Source organism: Pelobates fuscus, chromosome 6, assembly GCF_036172605.1.
Source record: "Pelobates fuscus isolate aPelFus1 chromosome 6, aPelFus1.pri, whole genome shotgun sequence".
NCBI classification, from domain to species: Eukaryota; Metazoa; Chordata; class Amphibia; order Anura; family Pelobatidae; genus Pelobates; species Pelobates fuscus.
Genome location: NC_086322.1, coordinates 140206915 through 140219579, shown reverse-complemented (window position 1 = coordinate 140219579; position 12665 = coordinate 140206915). Strand labels below are relative to the sequence as shown.

Genomic DNA, 12665 nt, shown 5'->3' with positions numbered 1-12665 from the left:
ATTTCATTCAAATGAATGAAACTCCGATCCTATTCATTGCTGTGGCTGCATCTTGCAGCCGCTTAGTAGATAACTCCCTAATTCCCACGGTATCAGGGAGCTATCTACTAAAAGGCTGAAAGACCTAAATTGGTCTTTCAGCCAAATTTACTAACACTAAGTAAAAATGACTTGGTATTAGTAAATAATATGCCCCTACTCGCTATACCGCGAGTAGGGGCATGTCTAGTAAGCAGTGAGCAGCCTGTGGCTGCTCACTGTAAAAAAAAAAAAATATTGCCCCCCACCCCTAAAAGATGGGTGGGGGCTGTAAAGTAAAATAAGGGAGGGAGACCTATTGTCCCCCCCCGGCCCCCACCCCTGGCCGGCGGGTGGGGGCCATAATGGTAATAAGAGGGGGGGGACCTACTGTCCTCCCCCCCCCCCGGCCCCCACCCCTGGGCGGCGGGTGGGGGCCATAATAGTAGTAGGGGGGGGGACCTACTGTCCTCCCCCCCGGCCCCCACCCCTGGCCGGCGGGTGGGGGCCATAATGGTAATAAGAGGGGGGGACGACCTACTGTCCTGCCCCCACCCCTGGGCGGCGGGTGGGGGCCATAATGGTAATAAGAGGGGGGGGGACCTACTGCCCCCCCCCCGGCCCCCACCCCTGGGCGGCGGGTGGGGGCACTAAATAAATCCCCCCCCCCCCATCAAGGTGACTAGGGGTGCCCAAGCCCCTAGTCAACCACCCCCCACCCAAATAAAAAATGCCCCTACCTACCCCCCTCACCCTAAAAAATAGTGAGGGGGGAATAAAATTGCTAACCTGTAAAGTAAAATTAAACTTACCATTCGACGTCTTCTTTTTTCTAAAATCTTCATTTTTCAGCCCCATAAAAGGGCAAATAAAAAACCATCATAGCCGTTGAACTAAAAAAAAAAAAAAAAACCCGAGCGCAAAAAAAAAAAAAAAAACCTGACGAAAAAGAAAAAACCCGAGCGCACAAAAAAATAATCCATCTTCACCCATGGAGGGCTCCGCGCAGACTGAGCTCCGCAGGGCAAGCCAAACCCCGCCCTGCAATTAGCCTAAGAACACTCTGATTGGTGGGTTTAAGCCAATCAGAGTGCTCTTTGTCATTTTACAAGCGTGGGAAAGTTCTTTGGAATTTTCCCACGCTTGTAAAATGACACAGAGCACTGTGATTGGATGGCTTGAAATCCATCCAATCACAGTGCTCTGTGTCATTTTACAAGCGTGGGAAAGTTCTTTGGAATTTTCCCACGCTTGTAAAATGACACAGAGCACTGTGATTGGATGGCTTGAAATCCATCCAATCACAGTGCTCTTTGTCATTTTACAAGCGTGGGAAAGTTCTTTGGAATTTTCCCACGCTTGTAAAATGACACAGAGCACTGTGATTGGATGGCTTGAAATCCATCCAATCACAGTGCTCTGTGTCATTTTACAAGCGTGGGAAAGTTCTTTGGAATTTTCCCACGCTTGTAAAATGACACAGAGCACTGTGATTGGATGGCTTGAAATCCATCCAATCACAGTGCTCTGTGTCATTTTACAAGCGTGGGAAAGTTCTTTGGAATTTTCCCACGCTTGTAAAATGACACAGAGCACTGTGATTGGATGGCTTGAAATCCATCCAATCACAGTGCTCTGTGTCATTTTACAAGCGTGGGAAAGTTCTTTGGAATTTTCCCACGCTTGTAAAATGACACAGAGCACTGTGATTGGATGGCTTGAAATCCATCCAATCACAGTGCTCTGTGTCATTTTACAAGCGTGGGAAAGTTCTTTGGAATTTTCCCACGCTTGTAAAATGACACAGAGCACTGTGATTAGATGGATTTCAAGCCATCCAATCACAGTGCTCTGTGTCATTTTACAAGCGTCGGAAAATTCCAAAGAACTTTCCCACGCTTGTAAAATGACAAAGAGCACTCTGATTGGCTTAAACCCACCAATCAGAGTGTTCTTAGGCTAATTGCAGGGCGGGGCAAGGCTTTATAAGCCTTGCCCCGCCCTGCGGAGCTCAGTCTGCGCGGAGCCCTCCATGGGTGAAGATGGATTATTTTTTTGTGCGCTCGGGTTTTTTCTTTTTCGTCAGGTTTTTTTTTTTTTTGCGCTCGGGTTTTTTTATTTTATTTTTAGTTCGACGGCTATGATGGTTTTTTATTTGGCCTTTTTTGGGGCTGAAAATGAAGATTTTAGAAAAAAGAAGACGTCGAATGGTAAGTTTAATTTTACTTTACAGGTTAGCAATTTTATTCCCCCCTCACTATTTTTTAGGGTGAGGGGGGTAGGTAGGGGCATTTTTTATTTGGGTGGGGGGTGGGTGACTAGGGGCTTGGGCACCCCTAGTCACCTTGATGGGGGGGGGGGATTTACTTAGTACCCCCACCCGCCGCCCAGGGGTGGGGGCGGGGGGAGGACAGTAGGTCCCCCCCATTATCGTTATGGCCCCCACCCGCCGCCCAGGGGTGGGGGCCGGGGGGAGGACAGTAGGTCCGTCCCCCCCCCCCTTTTACCATTAGGGCCGCCGCCCAGGGGTGGGGGCCGAGGTCCCCCCCGCCCCCCTTATTACTATTATGGCCCCCACCCGCCGCCCAGGGGTGGGGGCCGGGGGGGAGGACAGTAGGTCCCCCCCCTATTACTATTATGGCCCCCACCCGCCGCCCAGGGGTGTGGGGCCGGGGGTGGAGGACAGTAGGTTCCCCCCCCCCCTATTACTATTATGGCCCCCACCCGCCGCCCAGGGGTGGGGGGCGGGGGGTGGAGGACAGTAGGTTCCCCCCCCCCCCCCTTATTACTATTATGGCCCCCACCCGCCGCCCAGGGGTGGGGGCCTGAGGGGAGGACAGTAGGTCCCCCCTCATTCCCATTATGGCCCCCACCCGCCGTCCAGGGGTGGGGGCCGGCGGGGGAGGACAGTAGGTCCCCCGTCCCCCCCTTATTACCCTTTTTTTTTACAGTGAGCAGCCACAGGCTGCTCACTGTTTAGTGGACATGCCCCTACTCGCGATATAGCAAGTAGGGGCATTGGGGAGATTTTAATCTCCCTTGTGCTATTATGGGGGTCATATTGACCCCCATAGAGTGAGGAGGGGACCTGGGGGGCTTATGAAGTGGTGGGGAGCACTGCTCCCTGCCGCTTCTGTCTTTACATATTGCAAGGAGGGAGCTGCACGCCGGTAGCTCCCTCCTTGTAATAAAAGCGAACAAACAAACGAACACTGATACACAGTGTTAGTTTGTTCGTCTGATTTTTTTCTATTCATTCATTCATTCGTCTGTCTGATGAATGAATGAATAGGTAAAATTCCCGTTCGCATGTCCAGGTGTTTCACTGGGCATGTGCGGGAATCTCAGGGCTATCTAGTGTGGGTAGATGACGTGTCCCACAGGGACTTCACCTACCCACACAAAGATGGCGGCGCCCTGAATATAGATCGGGGCAGAAAATAAAGAATAAAAAATAGGTAATGTGGGGGGCATAGGGGCATTTGGGGGTGACTAGGGGGTCGATTGGATGTAGTTGAGGCGGGAGGGGGGTTAAAAAAAAAAACGGAATTCGGCATGACAGTGCCGCTTTAAATTGTGAAGCATGGTCTCCATGGTAAATCCTCTGAGATTGGGGAATCACACAAATGTAATCAAATATCTCAATTCCGATTGAGTATTTATTTTAATGTACCAAAGTGCACCAATTAATGGAAAGTCTTATGCAAAAATACAACTTAGAAGATTTTAATTATTATTAAATGCTGGGTATATTAAAGAGACACTGCACTGTGTGTTTTATCCATTTTGTTTCGCTGGGCTCTCATGTTGAAGTTTATGTACAACCTCTGTTAATTATTAAGGTTTTTGTTGTGCTTTTTAAAATTAAATAATTCTGAACAATGTTAATCTACATTGCATGTCTGCAATCCTTGCTTAGTCGCAGCATATCATTTTACATTTATTGATTCCTACTGTGCCATATATGGGGTCACATAAAATGAATACCTAAGTATGCAGGCCATTTCTCTGCAGATGAGCACACTTGTAGCATCACTCACCCTGAACATAAAAGTGTTAGAATATATAATATTTTCACACCATATGCACATTTAAGCAACTTATTAGAACTTCTAAATCTTTAGTTTGTCTAGAAATGCAGCTCTCTGAATTTATCTGTAACTAGTTAATTGCTTACATTTTAATCTGTTTGTTATACATTTGTTTCTTCTAGACTGTGCAATAATAATTGTATAATACTGGAGTTTCAAATTAATGACTGGTATAATATCTGGTTTTTTTTGTGTTTGTTTTTTTTATGCTGAACAGGTCAGCGGAGGATTCGAGTACACACACTTTGCTTGCCTGTGGTGAATTCATTGCCCGATGTTTTCGCAGGCGTTGATGTACAAGCAGTTACCTGTCTCTTGGCTAACATGGGTATGCAAAACCGCTCTGATTTTGAAACGAAAACCAATGCAGTCTTTTTAAAGGCTCCTTATAAATCACTTACATTATCATGTAAGGTACTGTTATGATGACATTATTCAATTGGTCTGGTTTTTTTTTTGTAAAGTAAAAAAAAATTATTTGCAATCCTCAAACAAATTTCATAATGCATTGTGCTATGTAGGCTCTCATTACTATCAAATATGCATTCTCCAAATATTATGTAAAGTATTTCAGTACTTTCAACTCTACATATTAAGTGGCTGCTTTGCGCACAAGGTTATATGCCACTCTGCTCTAAGTGCATTGCCAAACATTCCGTTAAATCTACTTGTGGATTTATAATGTGCATCAATGGTTTAACCACATGGTTTCCTAAAGCAAATAGGAATAACACATAATTATTGCAATGTGTTTACCCATGCCAAGCATCTGTACACTTTAGTGGTCAGTTAATATAAGTATTATTGGATCACCTAACAGCCATACTTCCCTCTAAAACCATACATGCCTCCAGCAATACTCCATTACTACAACCATGTTCTCTCACCAAAGCCTTCACAGCTCTTATGGAATATCTTTCGGTATATCCTCTTGTATATTTTCACCATACCCAGTTACCTCCCAGCCATATATGCCTTACTGGCCAGTGACCCCATTGTTGGATTACGTTAGGGAGCTAATGGACTGCGTCTGTATAAGGGTCACAGACAATGTGTGGCATTGCTAGATTTTGTGATAGATTCTAAAAGGTTGACACAAACACAGATACACAAACTTAAAATATGCTTTGATTGACACATACCCACACGTATTTAGGCATGCAGTTTCTGCATTGCTACAGACACTTATGCCTTGCTTCATGACTGATAAAATGTCCTCCTTTTCTTTTCTTTCTTTTTTGTGTGTGTAACAGGCTTAATAACATTGATGCAGGCATTTGGGGACAGAGTGGATGTGACCCTTCAGTTAACAATCCCTTTTCCTGTCCTCTCTCCCTCTGTATCTGCCACTGCCTGCTGGACAGTAGCAATTGCAGTAGTTGTGCTAGTTCTAGTTATGGTGTAGTTTCTCTGGAGTGTACCTAGTACCCTTTCTTTATTACTTTTTGTAAATGCGTTGTTGTAAAGGACTTTTTAGGAACGTTATAACATTTTATAATATTTTAATCAGTATAAAAACACGTGTGTAAGCATCTAGTTGTATGTAGGTGTTATGTGATTACAATCATATTGCTCGAAATGTCTTAACTGCTATAGTTAGAACAAACAAGGCTAGTTTTTTTTTTTTTTTTTTTTTAATCAGTTGTTATTTTTTAAAATAGTTTCTACTGAAAAGGAAAAAAAATTGATATAGAACTAGTGTTATTTTACAAAAACAAAGGTATAACAATAGGGATCAGAGCTGCCCTCTAGAATCCCAGCCTCCCACATCGGTGAAGATTCTGACTGCTTTATTGCTTGTATATCCATTTGTTGTCACCAAGATTAAATGTATTCCTGTTTTCAGCTTCTGATTTAAATAATTAAAATATAGATGAAGCTGCTTAACTAGTTTTTTATACAAGTTCCATTATTTGCTTTGTAATGAATGTGATTTTAAAACATAATAAAAGCTCTTCATAAGTATTCATTTTTTTACTTTTCAATGTATGTGGTTTTGTTATTTCAGCTGTTGATCGATCAATCACATCAAGTCTTTCAGATGCCAGAGATGCGTTGGTAAATGCAGTGGTGGACTCTTTATCATCTTACAACTCAACACTTTCAAATCTACAGCAATCCACATTAGTAGCACCGCAGTCTCTCAAACTATTTCCCCTCTACATTCTCTCCCTTCTGAAGCAAGTATGTTATATTATTATGTTTGTAATGATTGTGTGTGTGTGTTATGTGTTAGTAAACGTGTCTATGTAATATATATATATACATACACACATCGTAGTAGCTTGCACTCCAAGAAGACTTTTGTAGTGCCCGGTGCTGGTTGTGGCAAAGGTAGATATGGGTGTAGAAACAATCGCATTCCTGGGACTTGGTTGAAGTAGTAAAATTTAGCTTTTATTTATTCCATATAAAATATCAACGTTTCAGCTCCAACATGGAGCTTTCATCTGTCCTAATATATACACATACACACACACACACACATATATATATATCTCGTCTATATTTATCGTCAGACTTCTGCTAGTTTACATATTTGCACTTGCATTAAAAACATAAAAATGTGGCGTTAAATACAGTTGACCTGAAGTTACATGAGCCTAGTTATAACACCTGCACTGCAAGGCCAGTTCTAAGCATTTTGGTATTTATTTTACTTTGTCTGTTTTATATAAATGAGATATTGAAATGTAGTATACTAAAAGAAATAAATACATTATTTATAAAATAAACAAATATATTTAAAGGACCACTATAGTACCAGGAAAACAAACTTGTTTTCCTGGCACTATAGTGTTAATAGGTCCCCCCCCCACCCTCAGGGTCCCACTCCCACCAGGCTGAAGGGAGAGGAAAGGGTTAAATTCTTACCTTTCTCCAGCGCTGGGTTCCCACGGCGCTGGGGACTCTCCTCCCTCTTCCAACGTCATCCGCCGTATGCGCGTTCAATCAGTCCATAGGAAAGCATTTCTCAATGCTTTCCTATGGACGGCAGCATCTTCTCACTGTGAAAATAACAGCCACTAGAGGCTGGATTAACCCTATTGTAAACATAGCAGTATATCTGAAACTGCTATGTTTACAGCTGCAGGGTTAATCCTAGATGGACCTGGCACCCAGACCACTTCATTGAGCTGAAGCGGTCTGGGTGCCTATAGTGGTCCTTTAAAGGACGTGTGTGTGTCATCACTCACAGACAGCGTGAATACTTGAAAATGAGATTACTCTCAATGTATCCTTGCAGATATATATTTAATTTTTTATAAATACAGTGAAAATAATATGGTTATGAGCCTCTAACATTGACAGAAATGTATTCACTGACAAATGCAGTCTTTGATGCACATGTATTCTTAACAGGTTGCCTAATTATATGTATCATCTAGTTATTTCTTTCTATTTGTTCTCTGCGTGAGAAATAAGAAATCCAATCTGTTCGTTAATGCTCTCTCCTTAGAAAGCCTTCAGGACTGGCACCAGCACACGTCTAGATGATCGAGTCTTTGCTATGTGCCAGATGAAATATCAGCCTCTGGTTCATCTGATGAAAATGATTCATCCAAATCTCTACAGGGTAGACCGGCTCACTGATGAGGTATGGAGAGATATGCATGAAATATGAAGCAATCCTCTGCAGTCTGCATTTACACTGTGCTGAAAGTGCCATTTTAGCATTTCCAGACATCCCACTCTGATTGTTTCAATTGAAATCACAGCTTGTGTCTTTGTTGCAATAAAGTTGCTTTATGGGCTGGTCCAGGACAGTAAATTGTGTTTATTTGTTCTCTCAGCTGTGCAAAATTAATGCACTCTTTTCATACTGTCAATTGCCTACAGCTTATGCATTTAGTTGTGTGTTTTGGTGAAGACTTATTGAAATATATATTTTTCTCTCTCAGGTTTAATTGTTTGAAAAGTTCAGATTAGTTGTAATTAAACTAATCTTCGTTTATAGAAGTTGGATAATTTCCTGGGCCAGTATTTTGTCTTTTTTGTGATGTTCTTTTCTTGCTCTCATGCCTTCAACATAATCGGCTGGGGGTTCTAAACTGCTTATAATTGCTATCACAAACCTCTCTCAAACCTGTATTATTGGCTCTGGTTTCCTGTAACTAGCTGGAAAGCAGGGTTAGAGAAGTGATAACAGCTGCTTCTAGTGAGAACGGGTTTTGATGATAGCAGGAGCGATTTTCTGATTCAGCTAGCGTGAAATGAGAGTTAAGTTAGGCCGATTTGGCAGTATTGCTTGGATGTAGCTCTCTTCTGCTTTCCATCTGTTGGGATACAGTGTTTTCTTGTTCAGTCTTGGAATGTGGATATGGTTTATAATACGATATAGTAACATGTAGGAGATCTAAATAGGTAAGGAATACAAAGAAATATAATGGCTGAACAAGTTTAAAATGAAAAGGGTAGTTTGGCAGTACTAGACATGTAGAAAAGATGGTGCACAAAAATAGAATGTGATATGAATAACAGAAGGAACCCAAATAACAACAACCTACTTGTGTACAAAATTTGTGGGGTCACTGCGAGAGGGATAAAGGAAGAAGGAGAGTAAAGGGGGGGGGGGGGAAGGGTAAGGTAAGTAGGTGGGGTGAGAATATAGCCACATTTTCTGTGTATTGGGTAGAAGCTTATGTGAGCTTGAACCCCAGACCAGTAATCTTTGCATTAGAGAAAAAACGCCCTCCAAATTATCTACATACCCTATTAAAAAGGAAACCAAGTAACTAGATGAATGTGTTCATTCTATTACTTTTGAAGGGTTTCAAGAATGCTCTTTACTCCATATTTGGTGGACTTGACCAGTAATTTCTCCCTAATGGGAATTGGTAAAAGGGGGAATTACTAAAACATTGGCAATGGCTCCTGCATTCACTTCTGAAGCTGTTCTACATGATCAAACACCCCTACCGTTGGGGAGATACAAAAAAGTGCATAACAAGATACCTTCTTAACGCAGCAAAGGCCTTAATGCCAATCCTATGGAAGCTCCCACCCTCCAGCTGAGGTGTGAAAGGGTAGAGAAGCTATATGAAATGGAGGCACTCCACTAATGTATGTTTTTTTTTCTTTTTTGTATAATTTGTTCAATATTATTATATATGGCTTATGTATATTGCCATAAAATCTGCCATACTTATGTATTTGACATGAGTTTTTTTGCTGAATTGCAATGAAGTATTGGGTTTAATTGAAATTAATTAATAGTGTTAATAGGTCCGCCCCTCCCTCATGGCCCCCCTCCCGCCGGGCTCAAGAGGAGTTTAGGGGAAAATCACAGTGAAAGGCGCAAAAGTTGCGGGTCAGAGAATAAGGCTTCAGAAAAGGGGGGGCTTACTAATCCCACCCCCCCCCCTCCTTCCTTTTCCCTCTCCATTTTTACCCCACTTCCCTTTTAATACACATCGTTCCTTACCCCCCTTCCCTCCCCCACTGACACTCCAGGTGCCTCTCCCCAAGTCTGAGTGGGGATAAGTTGATGCCTTCAGACTTGAAAATTAACCATAGGTATAGCCAGGAAGTTTTTGACTGTGGCAGGTTGAGGGAACGGGAAAACTAGCAAGCTTTATTAAAAAAAATGTATACTCTTATACTCCGGCAGGATGTTTCTCTTAAACCAAACGGACCTTGTCTTTTCTTGTCTGAAACTTTACATAAAATTAAAATAAAGATTGTCAAAAACATAAAAAAATATTATTACAAAGGAACACTCTAGACACCACAACAACTTCATCAAAATGAAGTTGTTGTGGTGCCAGGAAGTTCCCAGGTACTTTCTTACTTGAAGGGGTTAAACCATTCTCGAACGGTTTAACTCTAAAGGTTGCTTCCAACACCATATCTCCAATTTTCACAGTGTGTTTTTTTTTAAATATTTTTCTTTCAATCACTTCCTTCCCCTCGCCAGCTCCGACCTCTATGAAGCATTTAATAGGACCTCGGAGAGAGGGGGGAGGCTTTGGCATCAAATGGGGCATGCAGAGCAGCGCCAGTTGGGTTTTTTTTTTTTTTTTTTTTAGTTTTAAGGTGTAGGATAGGGAGGAAGCAATTTACTAACATTTAATAAATAATTTGTAACTAAAATGAAACGTGTCTTGTAGAGGACAATTTACAATGTAAATTACTTTACATTGTAGAGTATCTAAATTGTATTGTAGCATCTATTTTGCTCTATAATCTGTGTGTTTACTTTGTTAATAATTTAATGTCAAAATAGTGGAGTTAAAGATTGTATTCAAAATAACTTTTTCATATTATAAAATAATTTCATAATTATCATATTTGACAGTGAAACATGTTACAACTAGTGCCTAACTAATGAAACCGTTTAATAATGCTGCTATTTTGTTTAACAGGGTGCTATCCTTGTAAATGACTGGACTGTACCACAACCATGCCTTCAGGCCTTGTCTGCAGAAAAACTATCAAGAGATGGAGCTTTCTTGATGGATTCTGGCTCAGTATGTATATTTTTTTTTTAACAATTTGCTTGTAATATACGCTATATTTTTTAATATAACTTTCCAGTTCTGATTGACATGTGTGGAACCAAATATCAGTAGTGATTATACTATTGATCTTTATAGTAACGGATAATGTAAAGTTTCTAAGCATTTAAATAATAATAGATCCTGTCTCCAACTTTACAATGCTCAGTACAGTTTGAGTGTTTAAAACACTATATTTTTAGATTCAGGATGTTTAAAATTAACATCAGCTGGGGGGGCGGAGCCTGCGCTCGAGCTGAATGGCCGCATAAGGACAGAGCTCCCCGGCTAACGGCTAAATAAACAGCACATACAGCGGCTAATCAGCACGAAACCTCTCCGCAAAGCTTGTGTACCCACCATGTCACAACGGCGGGCACAAAAAACGGCAGAAGCCAAAGAGAAGCACTCCTTCTTCGCAGCCAAACCGGCAAATCTAAAGGCCGCGGTACAGGCGATTCAAGATGGCGATGGCAGTGAAGAAGAAGAGGATCGCTATAGGCCGCAATCACCTCAAAACACTATCCTTATTCAGGGGGAGCAGATCCAAAAAATGCTGGATGATATGGCGGTCAAGATCCAAACCACGGTACAATCCGCTATTGCAGATCTCCGCCGTGACATTATGGAAATCGGCAACCGCACAGCCCACATGGAAGGCAAAATGGCGGACTTCGCCGAAGCCCACAGCAGCTTAGCAGCAAAAATGGTGGAGTTAGAAGAACGGATTGAAAGACATGAACTGAAATCTATGGATTTAGAGGATAGGTCACGGCGCCAGAACTTACGGATAAGAGGGGTCCCTGAAGATGTTCCAACGACGGATCTAATGGCATACCTCACGGGACTGTTTTAAGCCATGACCCCAGACATACCAAACAACATGTTTCTTATGGACAGAGCACATAGAGTAGCAAAGCCCCAACATTTGCCTGCATCCGCTGCGAGGGATGTACTCACTAAACTACACTATTACCATGTTAAGGAGGCCCTTCTTCGATCCAAAAGACCGACGCATGACTTACCGGAGCAATACAAACACATCCAAGTGTATGCTGACCTCTCCGCAGAGACGCTCCGACGCCGAAGAGCTTTCCGTGTCATAACCTCAGAGCTACGGAATAAAAAATACCATACCGCTGGGGCTTCCCGATAAAGCTACTGATCACGAAAGACGGTAAAACATATGTCGCCTCGGACGCAGAGGCGGGCATCCAACTGCTACGTGGATGGGGCATTGACACAGAGACTCCAGTTGAAAGGCCCAAACGGCAAGCAGGCATCCAGCCGGAATGGCAGACGGTCAAACACACTAAATCCTCCAAGACGTCGGCGGGTAAATGAAGGCGTTAAGCAGCACCCTCTCGACCCATATGGATCCTAGCCTCGCATCTGCACCATGGACCAGAGTAATATGCAAGAATTTTCCTGTGTGTTAATGTTGACTTATATATATTATGTGGAGAGCAGAAAGGGGGGAACAAATAACAGACCTGAGGGAAAGCAGGAAAGGGCACTCTGACTAGGGCGCAGTAATACCAGAGACCTAAGGGAGTGTCCCCCCACAAGGCCACCATTAGGCCCAGGCCACATCAAACCCAAATCCCTCTTAACAGCCAAAAGGCTCATAGCCCTTTCCCCCCCTCCCCTGCCAATTTCGCTAATATCCGACATGCTTGCAATATAGCTACGGAGGACTCTGAATATATAAGGTCACTTATATGAAGCCGACGGGCGGGACACGGAGTGTATCTGCCCATGGTTCAGAATTGACAGAGGTTTCCCTCTTTTATAGTCATACAAATCTTTTCTTTAAATGATTCAAAACTCAGAGCCAGAGGCACGGGGGCTACAGGTACCTGAGCGGCCGGCAGGCTGGACCTGGATCCCATCACCCCCTCGCAGGTTAGAGCTAGTGGGAGAAACTAGCGGGTTAAACTTCATCACTAGATACCACTAGGGTATCAATGAACCAGTTCAATTTATGTTTATGTTTGTGTATATATGTTAACTGTTTTTTTTTATATGGTCACAACTGAAAACACAGGTGTAACAGCCT

The 12665-nt window shown here is 42.6% G+C and overlaps 1 protein-coding gene across 4 annotated transcripts in view; it reads left to right on the top strand.

The window, feature by feature from the left end:
• The window catches only part of SEC24B (SEC24 homolog B, COPII coat complex component), an 83310-nt gene that overhangs the window by 50182 nt on the left and 20463 nt on the right, over positions 1-12665 (top strand). For all 4 annotated transcript variants that reach the window (XM_063458361.1, XM_063458363.1, XM_063458362.1 and 1 more), the window contains 4 exons: positions 4327-4437; positions 6118-6293; positions 7570-7707; positions 10475-10579. In XM_063458361.1, the coding sequence (XP_063314431.1) occupies positions 4327-4437; positions 6118-6293; positions 7570-7707; positions 10475-10579 (530 nt within the window). The remainder of the gene's footprint in view (positions 1-4326; positions 4438-6117; positions 6294-7569; positions 7708-10474; positions 10580-12665) is intronic.